The following is a 16745-nucleotide window of genomic DNA, read 5'->3' on the forward strand; positions in this document are numbered from 1 at the left end:
CCAAAAGAATGAAGCAGAAAAGGAAGGTAACAGCAGAGATTTGATTATTTAATCCAGAGAAAAGATGATCTCCGTTTGAGAAAAGAATGTGGAGAAAGAATTTTGCCAAATTCACTAATGGCAGAAGCTTTTATAAACATCCAATCCTCAGAGTTAATTACATTCAGGACCTTTTTTTTTCCACCTAAGGTTCCCAGTCACAGGAAGAAAACCTAAATGAAAACTGCTGCATTAAACTAAATGAAATATAAACAAATAAGAAACTGGCTGGGCATGGTGGCTCACACCTGTAATCCAAAAATACAAAATTAGCTGGGCATGGTGTTGCACACCTGAATTCCCAGCTACTCAGGAGGCTGAGCTGACCCGAGATCACCCCATTGCACTCCAGCCTGGGCAACAAGAGCAAAACTCTCTCTCTCAAAAAACAAAGAAAGAAAGAAAAACTTTCAGAAATAAAAAACTTACTAGCACCTCTTGGATCACTAGTGTAAATGACAATGAATACATTATCCCTCACTCTACCCCTTTTTCCCCAAAAAGAGTGGGCCTCACTGTCACCCAGGCTGCAGCATACTGGCATGATCATCATTCACTGCAGCCTCAAACTCCTGGGCTCAAGAAATCCTCCTGCCTCAGCCTCCCAAGTAGCTGGGATCATAGCCATGTGCCACCATGTCTGGCTATTGTATGTATGTATGTATGTATGTATGTATGTATGTATGTAGAGATGGGGCTGCCCCATTTCTACAAAAAATATGTTGCCCAGCCTGGTCTTGAACTCCAGGACTCAAGTGATCCTCCCACCTCAGCCTCCCAAAGTGCTGGGATTACAAGTGTGAGCCATCACGCCCGGCCCCTTCACCTTTTCTTTCCAAAAAAGGAGAAAAAGCCCAAGTAAAGAAGGCAAGTTCAAAGCATGATCTCAAGGTTGTCAGATATCAACCATTTCAGGTATTCAGAACATAAGCGCAAGTAAAATTTTAAAATCCAGATTATTGACAGCTAGGTTAACATAATGACAAACTTTTATTATCTCAATCCCAGGAGCATCAAACTGGGCTGCCGAACTCCAAAAATGCCAACTCTAAGTTGCCAAACCTAATGTCCTACTTTCCACAAAATGATTCAAACATCTGATAGCAACAATGTCCACTTTCAGCTATTAAATATTTGATCCAGAGTTCACTGAACCTGGCTTTCTAAATTTCAACTTTCTCTAATGTAGAATGAAAGTAATGCCTACAGCGAGGACAATATGAGAATACATGTAACAGTGGTTTACAAGCAATAGTGTTCTATATAAGTCAAGACTTCATAATCACGAAATTACTAACAGGCCTAGATGGTAGTGTTGCTCAGGACAGTGGCCGTGAGGGCTCCCAAATCACTCCAAATCAATACACAACTGGGCACGGCAAGTCATAAGCCAGGTAGACACCTCATTTCCTCATCAAGTCTCTGAGTCAGCAGTCAAAGGGCCACAGCAAATCGCAGCTCAGGCGTAACTGGAGGCATGAGGCTTCAGCCTCTGAAAGACGCCTGGTTCCCAAGTGAATGCAGTAAACGTCAGGTGCTGGGGCTGTTTTCTGCCCCCAGGGAGAATAAACGGCTCTAGGGTTAATATAAGGAACTTGTCACTCAAGTGCTTTGTACTTTCCACTGTAAGTGAAACCTGTATTTTTTTGTTTTTCTTTTTTTTTAAAGACAGGGTCTTGCTCTGTCACCCAAACTGGAGTACAGTGACACTACCATAGCTCACTGCAGCCTTGAACATCTGGGCTCAAGCAATCCTCCCACCTTGGCCTCCCAAAGTGCTGGGATTACAGGTGTTAGCCACCGTGTCCAGTCAAAACTTTCATTCCTTATTCACTCTCTGGTGAGACGAGATACTGCTACAAGCCTTGGTAAACAACTTGCTACCTTTTGGAGCCAAATTCCAAGATGAGAAGAATCTGGCTATAACACGGTCCAACTACTGAGAAACACAGCAGTTTCTACCAGGCCTACCCACTTTGTAGAAAGGAGAAGGAAACCATCTCAAGGGATATCACACACATCTTTCTTCTCATCAAGGACAAGTACACAGCTTGGAGGAGCCAAGTAAAGCCTCTGAATCAGAAGGACCCAATCAGCCACTCACGGGTCTTCTGGGTTAAAATGGAGAGGACACTTGCTCCCTTCCAAGACTGTGGGGAGGGCATTCAAAGTGACAGACAATCACAGGCACCAGGACCAAGGACTGAGACCATGTCTGGCACACCCCAGGCACTCTCTCTCTCTGTTTTTGAGACGGAGTCTTGCTCTGTCGCCCAGGCTGGAGTGCAGTGGCGTGATCTGAGCTCACTGCAACCTCTGCCTCCCAGATTCAAGCAATTCTCCTGCCTCAGCCTCCTGAGTAGCCAGGAATACAGGCACGCACCATGCCCGGCTAATTTTTGAATTTTTCATCAAGATTAGGTTTCACCATGTTAGTCAGGCTGGTATCAAACTCCTGACCTCATGATCCACCAGCCTCAGTCTCCCAAAGTGCTGGGATTATAGGCATGAGCCACTGCGTTCGGCCCTCTTTTTTTTTTTTTTTTTTTTGATAGGAGTCTCACTGTATCACCCGTGCTGGAGTGCAGTGGTGTGATCTCGGCTCACTGCAACCTGTGCCCCCTGGATTCAAGCAATTCTCCTGCCTCAGCCTCCCAAGTAGTTGGGAATACAGGCGTGTGACACCATGCCCAGCTAATTTTTGTATTTTTAGTAGGGATTGGGTTTTACCATGTTGGCTAGGCTGGTCTTGAATGCTTGACCTCAGATGATCCACCCACCTTGGCCTCCCAAAGTAACGGGATTACAGGTGTAAGCCTCCATGCCTGGCCTACCCCAGGCACTCTCAATAGCAGCAAATCTTCCCCCAAGTAATGATAGCACAGTACACAGGCTCTGGCTGAGGTCACACTAACCCTCATCTCTTCTCTCTGCCTGTCATTAAGCCATGAGTAGCACATGTTGCTGATTAAGGCTGGAGGAGACATGACATGTGATCTCTAACCCAGAGGGAAAGGGATTTGTTTCTTGCTGTTTTGTTTTTTCTCTCGTCCAAGCTCTAAGTTGAATATGCAACACAGCGTAAAGCATGCAAATAATCAGGACACATGAGAAAGGGGATTCTATTTAGCCTACAGAACGGTTCCCAGAGAAAGGCACCCAAGAACTGTTCTAATTTCTGGGTGCATTCTGAAGGTCAGAAACAACCCTAGGAAGACAATGAACATTAGGCTCTCTGCTCTGTAATAAGGCTGCGGCCACAGCGTGCCCAGTGGCGGCCAGGGTTTAGCCCCGGATCATCTCCCAGCCCATTTCCCCATCGCAGGACTTCCACTCTGGCTGCCCCTCCAGTTCTGAAGCCTCCACTCTCAGTGCAAAGTGGACTTTACAAGTGATGAGGCTGTATACTAGCTGGTTTTATGCAGGGTAACGAGATCACACTCATGGTTCTGGATGTGGGAGATGGGCTTGGGGGGCCAGGGAGAATGGGGAGAGGACAATCGAAGAGGTGCATGGAGAAATGATGGCAATACAGGAGGGAGAAGAAATAACAGAAGACAGAAGCAACAGAACTTGGGGACTATGTGACTATGAGATGAAAGGGAGAGAATTACTTGCAGGTGCCCAGCGTGGGAGACCAGGCCAGGACGTGAGTGTGGAAGGGAGCCGGTGGGACAGCACACACATTCTCCCCTCACCCAGGAGAGGAAGCAAGAGTGGGGTGACGGGTGGGCGTGGGGGCAGAGAACGTTCGCCAGAGACATGCTGAGTTTCATGTTTTTATGCAACATCTGGTTGGCAACAACCCCTACAGGGAAGCAATGGCCAGCATGGCCCGGACATCAGGGGAAACAGAGACCTGCCAAGTCATCAGGCCAAGCCTTGGGGAAGAATGAAATCTCCTCCAGTGTTTTGCAGTCCCTAAGTCCACACTAACTAGGATCAAACTGGCGAGGTCTCCCTTTTCTTAAAATACGGGGTGGCTGGGCAGCCTCTTCAAAATAACAGCAGTTCCTGGCCTGTCCACCGCAGCCTTTCCACATCTCAGACCCACAGCAGTCTCCCCAGCGCAGGCGCCCTTCACTCACCAGCTGGATCTCTACGGCAGTCACAGGCCTGTGGTTCAGCAGCTGGAGCTTCTCAGCTCTGTGGAGGGAAAGTACAGCACTGAGAACTTGCATAGCCCTAAGTCTTGAGTCCTGACAGAGCTGCACAGAGAATACTTTGTCAGATAAAAAATGGAAGAACCCCTACAGTGTGGCCTCAGTTCCTTCAACTGCAAACTGAGAGAACAGGAATAGAAGCATGTTTGTGAGTGACTCCCAGCCCAGAGTATGAATGGGTATTGGAGGCATGATTGTAGGAAACAAAGCAACAGTGCAGGTGCCATTTATTTATTTATTTTGAGGAGGAGTTTCACTCTTGTTGCCCAGGCTGGAGTGCAGTGGCATGAGCTAAGCTCACTGCAACCTCCACCTCCCAGATTCAAGCAATTATCCTGCCTCAGCCTCCCAAATAGCTGGGATTACAGGCACCTGCCACCATGCCTGGCTAGTGTTTTGTGTTTTCAGTAGAGATGGGGTTTTACCATGTTGGCCAGGTTGGTCTCAAACTCCTGACCTCAGGTGATCTGCCCACCTCTGTCTCCCAAAGTGCTGGGATTACAGGCACAGGTGGCATTTCAAAAACAAGATGGGGCCGGATGCAGTGGCTCATGCCTGTAATCCCAGCACTTTGAGAGGCGGGGAGGGGTGGATCACCTGAGGTCACGAGTTCAAGACCAGGCTGGCCAACATGGTGAAACCTCGTCTCTAGGAAAATACAAAAAGTAGCCAAGCATGGTGGCATGCACCTGTAATCCCAACTACTCCAGAGGCTGAAGCAGGAGAACCTCTTGAACCCGGAAGGCGGAGCTTGTGGTGAGCCGAGATCGCACCACTGCACTCCAGCCTGGGCAACAGAGTGAGATTCCATCTCAAAAAAACAAAACAAAATAACCCCCCCAAAACAGGTTAGTAATTTCTATCTGGAAAATGTGAAGAAAATAATGCTTTCTTCAAGTCTATAATCCCAGCACTTTGGGAGGCCAAGGAGGGCAGATCACGAGGTCAGGAGTTTGAGACTAGCCTGACCAACATGGTGAAACCCAGTCTTTACTAAAAGTACAAAAATTAGCCGGTCATGGTGACATGCGCCTGTAGTCCCAGGTACTCAGGAGGCTGGGGCAGGAGAATTGCTTGAACCCAGGAAGTGGAGGATGGAGTGACATGACATCACACCACTGCACTCCAGCCTGGGCGACAGAGTGAGACTCCATCTCAAAAACAAACACCTTACAAAATAATTAAAATAAATTCACTGGGCATGGTGGGGTGCACCTATAGTCCCGGCTATGGAAGGCAAGTACAAGAGTTTGGGGCAGGAGGATCACTTTAGCCTACGAGTTGGTGGCTGCAGTGAGCTATGATTGAGCCACCGCACTCCAGCCTTGGTGAGAGAGCAAAACCCTATCTCTAAAACTAAAAAATTAAAACACACGAAATCATCTTTCCTGTTTGGCCATCTCTTAGAAATAGGTGAATCCCTTTTTGAGATTAAGATCTAATGTTTCCCAGATTTGACCTATTAACTTAATAAACAAAACAGGGACTAAAAGAGTCAGGAGTTAATACACAGAAATACAAAGTACAGTCCCTCTGCCCTCAAAGCACTTAACAACCAAGCTGGAGAAAGAAGACAAATACATGCAAATTTTCATGACAAAAGATCTGAGTGACAGTTATATATAGTGATCCTCTGCCTCAAAGAAATACATAGCTCACTGCTGAAAGGGTGGCTGAAACATGTGGACCCTGAAAGACTGCAGAACTTCAGAGATGAAAGGACTGCAGTGGCCGTCCCTGTGCCGGTGACAGCTTCTACATTTCGCTTTCAACGTGACTCTGGAGCTGCAGATCCATCTTTCTAATTGGCTCAGTAAGTACTTATTGAGTTGAAGGCCTTCTGGAGTGAAAACATGAAGAGCCACAACTCCTGCAGCGATGTGTTCGGAGGAAAAAGTACAATTACCCACTCTCCCTAAGCCTCAGTTTTCTCATCTGTAAAATAGAAATAATAACAGTACTTACTATGAGAGGATTGAGAGAGATGAAAATCTTTCCAGAGGCTGCACCTACCATTTATTGCTTGCTTTCCATATGGTTAAGTACATTTAATCCTCAGATTTCACTGACATAGAGATAGTAAATAATTTGTCCACAGTTGCAAAGCTAGTAAATGGCGTAAAAAAGCTCCTTGCTCTTGTCCATCTGCTTCTAGTGTACATGTGATAATGGATGCCATCTGTCCCACAACAGTTTCTCCATAAATGGCAGTCATTATTAGGACCGTTCAAGTTCTACTGCTTATAATCCCCCAAACATTTACTCTAGACTCAAAAAGGGAGACTCCACAGAAATGACCCTTGCACTACACCCTGATGGCTTTTCAACTCAAAGGGATGAGAGGGACAGACAGCCAGGGCAGAAACACACAAGGACATGCCCAGAGGAATAAAGCTCCCAGAGTTTTAAGAAATAGCTAGAGAGGGGTGGGACACGTGGTGAAAGAGTCATCTGCGACAAGATCGAAAAGGCCCCTATCAAGAGGCTGGCTGACCTGGTCAATACAGGAGAGCAACCAAGGAAGAGGAGGATGCTCTGGCTGGTGTCGGCAGTGATTCTGGAAAACCCAAGAAAATGGAGGCAGACAGCGGGCGCGGTGGCTCACGCCTGTAATCCCAGCACTTTGGGAGGCTGAGGCGGGTGGATCACGAGGTCAAGAGATTGAGACCATCCTGGTCAACATGGTGAAACCCTGTCTCTACTAAAACTACAAAAAATTAGCTGGGCATGGTGGCATGTGCCTGTAGTCCCAGCTACTCAGGAGGCTGAGGCAGGAGAATTGCCTGAACCCAGGAGGTGGAGATTGCGGTGAGCCGAGATCGTGCCATTGCACTCCAGCCTGGGTAACAAGAGCGAAACTCCGTCTCAAAAAAAAAAAAAAAAAAGAAAATGGAGGCAGACAGTGACAAAAGCACTGTAACACCCTCTGGGTGAGCCAGAGTGAGGCTATGAAGTTGGCCAGCAGTGGCACGCATGCCAGTAAGCATCTAAACAGTCACCTTCAGGTAAAGTCAACAGGACCTGACAACTGCCTAGATTGGGTTGGGGGAGGAGGAGTGAAGGAACAGACAGAGTCAAGGTTAGGATGTTTAGAAAAAAAATACATTATTTAACATGAAATCTGAGCTTGTAGTACCTTTATAACTCTGAAGAGGTTTCTGTCAAAAAGTGTGTCTCGTCTGAGGTCTAATTTGGTCTAAAACTAAAGGAAAAAAAAACAGTGAAACCATGAGGGGATATTACAGTCCAGAGACCAACTGTGGAGTTAGTGAAGACCAGAACACCATAATGTGCCTCCATTTAAGGTGCCAGGAAAAGCCAGGCACAATGGCTCACCCCGTTTACCCTACTGTGATTATTGCACATTGCATGTCTGTACTGAAATATCCCATATACCCCAAATACATACACCTATCATGTACCCAGAAAAATAAAAAAAAAAAAGAATCCATTCCCTCATGCCACATGACCTGAGCTCCACACATCTGTAGACAACTGCCTGCTAGATATCTCTGCCTTGACATCTCTGACAGGCCATGAACTCAACACATCCCAGTGACCCAACCGCCTTCCCAACAAACCAGCTCTTCCCTCTGTACTTCTCTTCTTGGTGGAGTGCCAAGCACCCAGGCCAGAAATCTGAGGGTCCTCCCTGACTTCTCCCTCACCCACTGCACACATTCAGTCACCATGTATCAATGATTACATTTCTTTCAGGACATCTAGGCCAGGCACAGTGCCTCCCGTTCGTAATCCTAGCACTTTGGGAGGCCAAGGCGGGCAGATCATTTGAGGTCAGGAGTTTGAGTCCAGCCTGGCCAACATGGTGAAACCTCTTCTCCACTAAAAATACAAAAATTAGCAGGGCATGGTGGTGGGCACCCATAGTCCCAGCTACTCAGGAGGCTGAGGCAGAAGACTCTCTTGAATCCGAGAAGTGGAGGTTGCAGTGAGCAAGATTGCACCACTGCACTCCAGCCTGGACAATACAGCAAGACTCCATCTCAAAAGAAAAAAAAAAAAAAAAAAAAGACACCTGTCCCCCCGTCACCATTTTTTTTTTTTTTTGGAGACAGAGTCTTGCTGTGTCCCTGGGCTGGAGTGCAGTGGTGAGATCTTGGCTCACTGCAATCACCCCCTCCCAGGTTCAAACCATTCTCCTTCCTCAGCCTCCTGAGTAGCTGGGATTACAGGTGTGTGGCCACCACAGCCGGCTAATTTTTGTATTTTTAGTAGACATGGGGTTTCACTATGTTGGCCAGGATGGTCTCAATCCCCTGACCTTGTGATCTGCCCACCTCAGCCTCCAAAAGTGCTGGGATTACAGGTGTGAGCCACCGCACCCGGGCCCCTCCTCACCATTTCTACAAGACACTCCAGGCTCTTGGTTACAGTACAACAGCCTTCATCCTCATTGGGCTGCCATTTTTTCAATCTATCTGCACTCATACAAATAAAGTATCTTTAAAACACAGAAACACAGGCTTGGGCATGATGGCTCACGCCTGTAATCCCAGCACTCTGGGAGGCCAAGGCAGGCGGATCATGGGGTCAGGAATTTGAGACCAGCCTGGCTAAAAAATACAAAAATTAGCTGGGCATGGTGGCTCGTGCCTGTAATCACAGCTACCTGGGAGGCTGACGTAGGAGAATTGCTTAAACCGGGACATGGGAGGCGGAGGTTGCAGTGAGCCAGGATTACACCACTGCACTCCAGCCTGGGCTGTAGAGCAAGACTCCATCTCAAAAACAAAAAACAAAAAACAGAAACACGGTCATCTCATTATCCTGCTTGTAATCTTCCCACTGTCCTCACAGATTTTGGTCTGAACTTGAGTTTCCTTAGTTCAGCCCCCAGAACCCTCTGAAATCTGGTCTTTGTCAGTCTCTGTAGCTTCTTTTTTTTTTTTTTTTTTTTTTTTTTTTTTTTTGAGATGGAGTTTCGCTCTTGTTACCCAGGCCGGAGTGCAATGGCGCGATATCGGCTCACTGCAACCTCTGCCTCCTGGGTTCAGGCAATTCTCCTACCTCAGCCTCCTGAGTAGCTGGGATTACAGGCACGCGCCACCATGCCCAGCTAATTTTTTGTAGTTGTAGTAGAGACGGGGTTTCACCGTGTTGACCAGGATGGTCTCGATCTCTTGACCTCGTGATCCACCCGCCTCGGCCTCCCAAAGTGCTGGGATTACAGGCTTGAGCCACCGTGCCCGGCCCAGTCTCTGTAGCTTCATATGGCCCTACGTTGCACTCACATCCCAACTGACCCAAACTGCAAACACCCCACAGATAAGTACACGGCTGCTTGCTGATCCCATGCCTTACTTGGCACACAGTGTTTTCTGAGACATCAGTGTCTCTCCACTGTGTCCCTCCCACAGCACTTCCGCTGTGGTCATCTTTGTAGCCCCAGCAACTGAGACAAAGCGGCCATGAAGTATACGTAAGAGAAAGAGCTACGGAAGCCCCGACTCACAGGAGAAGTTCATGGAAGACAAAGGGGAAAACTCTGGGGAGGTATGGGCAGGACTCCAAGCTCTGAAAGCAGCCAGGGTGCTTGGACTCCAGACACTAGGGAAACAGACAACTCATCCATCAACTCTGAGCTTTGCTGCTCCCAGAGGAACACGTTCCAAATATGCTGTCAACTCCCAAGAATAATCTGTGCCCAGAAGAGTCCCTTTTAGGGATGCAGTTATTAACAAACCTATCTAAGCTAGGTCTTGAAGGCAAGTCCTCTTCTTGTACTCCTGGCAGACCTAGCTCTAACCCTAAGGCAGAGCTGTATACCATAGAGAGGAGCTGTGAGCATGAGAGCTGGGGCTACAAGCCAGGCTACAGTTCATTATTATTATTATTTTTTTTTGAGACAGTCTCACTCTGTCACCCAGGCTGTAGTGTAATGGCATGATCTCAACTCACTGCAACCTCCGCCTCCCAGATTCAAGTGATATTCCTGCCTTAGCCTCCTGAGTAGCTTGGATTACAGGAATGTGCTAAAGAAGGAAATTAAATAATAGCAATAATAGTAAAAATAAAACCTTATAATTTATAGTTGCTATATAATAAAGTTTACTGTGTGTGTTCAATATAAAACTTAACCCTCAGCTCTGCTTGAAATTCACTAATTCCCTATAAAACCTACCTACCTATTCTCCCCACATTCTCAGCAAGTTCCCAGGCATCTCAAGACTCCTATTTTTCTTGCAGACCAGCTGCAAGGTCACAAGGCAAGATAACACCCAAAGAATGTGCAATGTGTTTCACAAAATGCTATTTTCAAAGGTAACGTACATTACAAGATATATTACAAATTAATTAACTGTTCTTTGTTCTCACTTCTGTAAGCCTGTTAGCTGCTACGTCATCCTGGATGTATAAAAAGTCAAGCCCTGTCTTCGTTAGGCATTCAGCCTTGGGATGCTAATTCCCTGGGCAGGTGGCCGCCTTAATAAAATCCTCCTGTTTCACCCAATGGACTCTCTGGTCTCCTGAATAGTCTGTAATAGTGCCACCACACCCGGCTAATTTTTTGTATTTTTAGTAGAGACAGGGTTTCACCATGTTAGCCAGGATGGTCTCAATCTTCTGACCTCGTGATCAGCCCCTCGGCCTCCCAAAATGCTGGGATTACAGGCGTGAGCCACCATGCCCAGCCTGGACTGCAGCTCTTTGAGGACTAGATGCCTGAAGGAAAAACTAAAATAGACCAGGCACCAGTGGATCACACCTATAATCCCAGCACTTCACGAGGCCGAGGTGGTGGATCATGAGGTCAAGAGTTCAAGACCAGCCTGGTCAATATGGTGAAACCCCGTCTCTACTAAAAATAAAAAAATAAGCTGGGCGTGGCTGTGGGCACCTGTAGTAACATGCTATAGAAAAAATGACACGGAGCTGAGCACGGTGCCTCACGCCTGTAATCCCAACACTTTGAGAGGCCGAGGCAGGTGGATCACCTGAGGTCAGGAGTTCAAGACCAGCCTGGCCAACATGGTGAAACCCCATCTCTACTAAAAAATACAAAAATTACCCAGGCATGGTGGTGGGTAGCTGTAATCCCAGCTACTCAGGAGGCTGAGGCAGGAGAATCACTTGAACCGGGGAGGCGAAGGTTGCAGTGAGCAGAGATTGCACCACTGCAAACCCCATCTCAAAAAAAAAAAGAAAAAGAAAAATGACACGGGACATCCTATCATGGTCTTGATGGCTTTGGTCAAGCAGCCCCTGGGTCACCAGGCACTGAGGCCCGTTTGAATTGCAACGGCTGCAAGCTCCCGGAGGAGGAGCCAGGCCCAGCCGCAGTGAAAGAAGCCTGGTGCTCCCTCTACTGGCTGTTGGACAACAACACCGCCTGCATGCAGTGTTTGCTCTTGGCAGAGTCAAGGAACCAAGCAATTAATGAAAGGGCTGAGGTTAAAAGTTTTAGACAGCTTTTTCAAAAGATGTTTAAACGTCCTCCACTTCAGGATCACAAGTGGAATAAGGGAGTTGAAATGAATCCTTCTTGAACATTGCAGTCAGCTATGTAGATTAGGGCCAATTATGAATCAGCTTGCAAGACAATGCCTTTGCAGGTTTTTTGAACAGTATTTGTCCATATTTACAGTGGAAAAGATGTTGGGCTCAGGAAGCATATATCAGCCCAAATAGATGAAAAGAGGCCTTAAAAATCAACTTTTAGGACTTCTGCTACAGGACAAGATGGAGGAAGCCCATGAAAGCCTCTCTCTCCAGAGATTACAATGAGAAATTTCCAGACAGCTGGACACAGTAACTCACACCTGTAATCCTAGCGCTTTTGGAGGCTGAGGTGGCAGATCACCTGAGGTCAGGAGCTCGAGACCAGCCTGGTCAACATGGCAAAACCCCGTCTCTACTAAAAATTAAAAAATTAGCTGGGCGTGGTAAGAAGGGCCTATAATCACAGCTACTCAGGCAGCTGAGGCAGGAGAATTGCTTGAACCTGGGAGGCAGAGGTTTCAGTGAGCCAAGACTGCCCCACTGCACTCCAGCCTGGGTGAAAAGAGTGAGTCTTCATCTCAAAAAAAAAGAAAAGAAAAAACGAAGAAGAAATCTCCAGACAGAATACACAAAAATACCCGAGGACTCTGAAAAAAAAAAAAAAAAAAAAAGCAGGTGGTCTGAGGGAAACAAAACCTGAGAACCATTTGGAGTGGAGGATGGATGTGAGTTTCTTGGGGCTTTTTCCTCTCTTTTCTCTCAGGGCCTCAAGCCTGGTGCAGCTGCAGTGGCCCCGCAGGCAGCTCCAACTCCAGGAGAAATTCAATCTTTCTGGACAGGAGACGAAGAAAGGCTGGAGATTCGGGAGGAGCTCACAACTCAAGGGCAGTCCCCCAGGTGGCGACCAGCAGCGGGCATAGCTGGGAAGGGAGCCCTTGCTGTCCAGAGTGCCCAAGAGTCCTTCTTTTCCTTTTCTACTTTCCCTGCTCTGCTCCAAGGACTGCTCTAGTAACAACCACACACAGGTGGGCAGGTAAACCTTCGAGAGAAACTTGGAACTTGTGGCTAGAGGACCACAAAAGGGATCTCATGTGGGCCAAAGTATCAGCGGAGGAGTCCAGAGAGGAGAGCTAGAGAAGGGGACTCCTCCAAATTTGAATATCAATCAACAAAAATCCTAGGTTCACCTGAGCTATTTATGTGCCAACAGCACCAAAACAGCAAGCATCGAACAGACCCAGCACAGCAAAGACACCCAGTGAGAAGTGAGTGAATTCAACCACCAGTCCAGTTCCATATGCAAAGACCCAGAGTGGCAGGGCAAAGGTTTCAAAAACCAAATAATTCTGAAATCCTTGCCCTGGAAGGCAAGACTGATTTGAAGTCTGAACCTAATTGGATTGACTGCCTCCTAAAACACTAATCAGAGGCTTTTAACAGGACCGAGTCTAAACAATATAATACCCAAATTTCCAGGATACAATCTAAAATTACCTTGACCAGGAAAAGATTACTCATTCTCCAGGGAAAAGATAATCAACAGATGCCAAGCCCATGATGAACTAGCTGCTGAAATTATCAAAATTTTAGTGACTATAGCAACTTGGGGTAAAAGTAAACATTCCTGAAATGAATGGAATAATACCAGTTCTCAGTAAAGAAGTTATAAAAAAAAAAAAATAATAACTAAATGTAAACTTTAGAACTGAAAAATACCTGAAATAAAAAACTTACTGGTAGGTTTGATAACAGAATGAAGATGCCAGAACAATCTGTGCATATATAAATAGATCAACAGAAATTATCCCATTAGACTTGGAGGCCGCAGTGAGTCTGATTGCACCAGCGCATTTCAGCTTGGACAACAGAGTGAAACCCTGTCTCTATTAAAAAAACAGACAGGGTGACAGAATATATTGTTTGAAAAAATAAACTTAAAAAAAAAAAGCGGGGGGAAGAAAGAGAAAAGTTACTCCATTTGAACTACAAAATTTTTTTAAAAGGAACACAGGGGCTGGGCACGGTGGCTCACGTCTATAATCCCAGCACTTTGAGAACCCAAGGCAGGGAGATCACCTAAGGTCAGGAGTTCGAGATCAGCAGGGCTAACATGGTGAAACCCCATTTCTACTAAAAATATAAAAAACCTAGCTGGGTTTGGTGGCATGTGCCTGTAATCCCAGCTACTTGAAGAGGCTGAGGCAGGAGAATCACTTGAACCTGGGAGGTCGAGGTTGCGGTGAGCCGAGATTGCGCCATTGTACTCCAGCTTGGGCAGGCAACAAGGCAGCAAGAGTGAAACACGTCTAAAAAAAAAAAAGGAAAAGAAAAGGAACAGAGCCTCAGAGACCTGTACAGCAGCATCAGAGGTCTACCAGTTATGTTTTTGGAGTTCAAGAAAAGAAGGAAAGAGAGTGGGACGGAAAAAGTATTTCAAGAATAGTTGAAAACTTCATAAATTTAGCAAGAAACATAAATTTACATAATCAAGAAGCTCAGCAAAAACCAATTGGAGGAAAAAAGCTGAAACATATCATTATCAAATTATTGAAGACCAAAGACTTGAACAATCTTTTTTTTAAATGTAATTTTATTTAAAAAAATGTTTTGTAGGCTAGTCAAGTGAAGCAATGGGAGTCGAGAGGGGATTAAAAAAAAGTCTTAAAAACAGCCAGAGGAAAATGACACCTTAGGGTTAGGGTGACAGCAAATTTTAAAAACAAATTTTTTAATTAATTATTTTGTAAAAAAAATAGAGATGGGGTCTTGCTATATTGCCCAGGCTGGTCTCAAACTCCTGACCTCAAGTAATCCTCCTGCCTCGGCCTCCCAAAGTGCTGGGATTACAGGTATAAGCCACTGCACTTTGCCTGATCAGATTTCTTTTTTTTTTTTTTTTTTTTTTTTGAGACGGAGTTTCGCTCTTGTTACCCAGGCTGGAGTGCAATGGCACGATCTCGGCTCACCGCAACCTCCGCCTCCTGGGTTCAGGCAATTCTCCTGCCTCAGCCTCCTGAGCAGCTGGGACTACAGGCACGCGCCACCATGCCCAGCTAATTTTTTGTATTTTTAGTAGAGACGGGGTTTCACCATGTTGACCAGGATGGTCTCGATCTCTTGACCTCGTGATCCACCCGCCTCGGCCTCCCAAAGTGCTGGGATTACAGGCTTGAGCCACCGCGCCCAGCACCTGATCAGATTTCTAATCAGAAACTGTGACAGCCAGAAGTCACTGAAATAATATCTTTAAAGTTCTAAAGGAAAAGACCAATCAACCCAGTGAAATTATCCTTCAGGAATGAAAGAAAATAATGACATTCTAGGCTGAATGAAAATAAGAGAATTTGTAGCCAGCAGACCTGTCCTCAGAAAAGTGCCAAAGTAGTTCTTCCGGGTGAAGTAAATGATAAAAAGGACACAGGGAGCTTCAGGAATAGAGAGCAAAAGAAATGATGACATCTTGGGTAGACATAAAAGACTATTTTTGTTCTCTTAAGTTCTTTAAAATATGCAAAAATATAGTAAATAAATGATGTTAAAACACTACTAATAGTATGTAGATTATGTTTCAATGTATGTAAATTGTATGTTATAAATACCATAAGCATAACACAAAAAGAAGACAAAGACCAATATACACTCACTAACAGGTAAAATATTCACTCTGGACTATAAATGGTAGGCATGCATTATTACCCCTACAGTAACTACTAAAAATAAAATAAAAAGATATAGCCAAAAGGCTGCAAATCTTTTTACATTTATAGATACAGAAAAAGCAAGCCACAAAATTCAACATCCAATGTCACCAATTTGAATTTCCTAAACCTGGAAAAGGACATCCATGGCAAACCTAAATTAGCATCATATTTAATGGTGAAAGACCGACTGTTTTCCCTTAAGATCAGGGACAAGATGAGGATGTCTGCTCTCACCACTCCTATTCAACATCATACTGGAGGACCCAGTCAATGCAATGAAATCAGAGAAAGAAAGAAAAGGCATATAGATGGGAAAGAAATAAAACTCTGTGAACACTATGACTGTCTGCAAAGAAAATCCTAAAGAATAAACTTAAAAAGTTCCTGGAACTAATAAGTGAATTTAGCAAGGCTGGAGGGCATAAGATAAATATTAAGTCAGCTGTATTTCTTTTTTTTTTTTTTTTTTTGAAACAGTCTCACACTGTCACCCAGGCTTGACAGCAATGGCATGATCGCAGCTCACTGCAACCCCTACCTCCCAGGTTAACTCAATTCTCCTGCCTCGGCCTCCTGAGTAGCTGAGACTACAGGTGCATACCACCACATCCTCCTAATTTTTTTTTTTTTTTTAGTAGAGATGGGGTTGCACTATGTTGGCCAGACTGGTCTCGAACTCCTGACCTTATGATCCGCCTGCCTCAGCCTCCCAAAGTGCTGGGATAACAGGCGTGAGCCACTACATCCAGCCAGTCAACTGTATTTCTACATCAGCTATCAACAACTGGAAATGAACACCATTTACAATAGCATCCAAAATTATGAAATGGGCATAAATCTAAAAAAATTTGTGGCTGGGCGTGGTGGCTCACGCCTGTAATCCCATCACTTTGGGAGGCCGAGGCAGGTGGACCACGAGGTCAGGAGTTCAAGACCTGCCTGACCAACATGGTGAAACCTTGTCTCTACTAAAAATACAAAAATTAGCTGGGCGTGGTGGCACACGCCTGTAATCCCAGCTACTCAGGAGGCTGAGGCAGGAGAATTGCCTGAACCTGGGAGGCGGAGGTTGCAGTGAGCCAAGATCATGCCACTGCACTCCACCCTGGGTAACAGAGTGAGACTTCATCTCAAAAAAGAAAAAAAAAAAAAAAAAAGAAAAAATTTGTGCAGAACCTGACGCTACACTGTTTTCATGGACTGGAAGGCTCAGTATTTGTGGGTTGTTTTTTGTTTTGCTTTGTTTTGTTTTTTAAGACAAAGTTTCGCTCTTGTTGCCCAGACTGGAGTGCCACAGCACAATCTCGGCTCACTGCAACCTCCGCCTCCTGGGTTCAAGCAGTTCTCCTGCCTCAGCCTCCCAAGCAGCTGGGATTACAGG

General features: G+C 45.7%; 1 protein-coding gene across 1 annotated transcript in view; it reads right to left on the minus strand.

The window, feature by feature from the left end:
- Positions 1-16745, minus strand: part of CRCP (CGRP receptor component) — a 52557-nt gene that overhangs the window by 2456 nt on the left and 33356 nt on the right. The window contains exon 5 of the mRNA XM_032264760.1: positions 4128-4185. Within this exon, the coding sequence (XP_032120651.1) occupies positions 4128-4185 (58 nt within the window). The remainder of the gene's footprint in view (positions 1-4127; positions 4186-16745) is intronic.

Source organism: Sapajus apella, unplaced genomic scaffold (genome assembly GCF_009761245.1).
Source record: "Sapajus apella isolate SASKATOON/1434 unplaced genomic scaffold, GSC_monkey_1.0 scaffold146, whole genome shotgun sequence".
Lineage (NCBI taxonomy): Eukaryota > Metazoa > Chordata > Mammalia > Primates > Cebidae > Sapajus > Sapajus apella.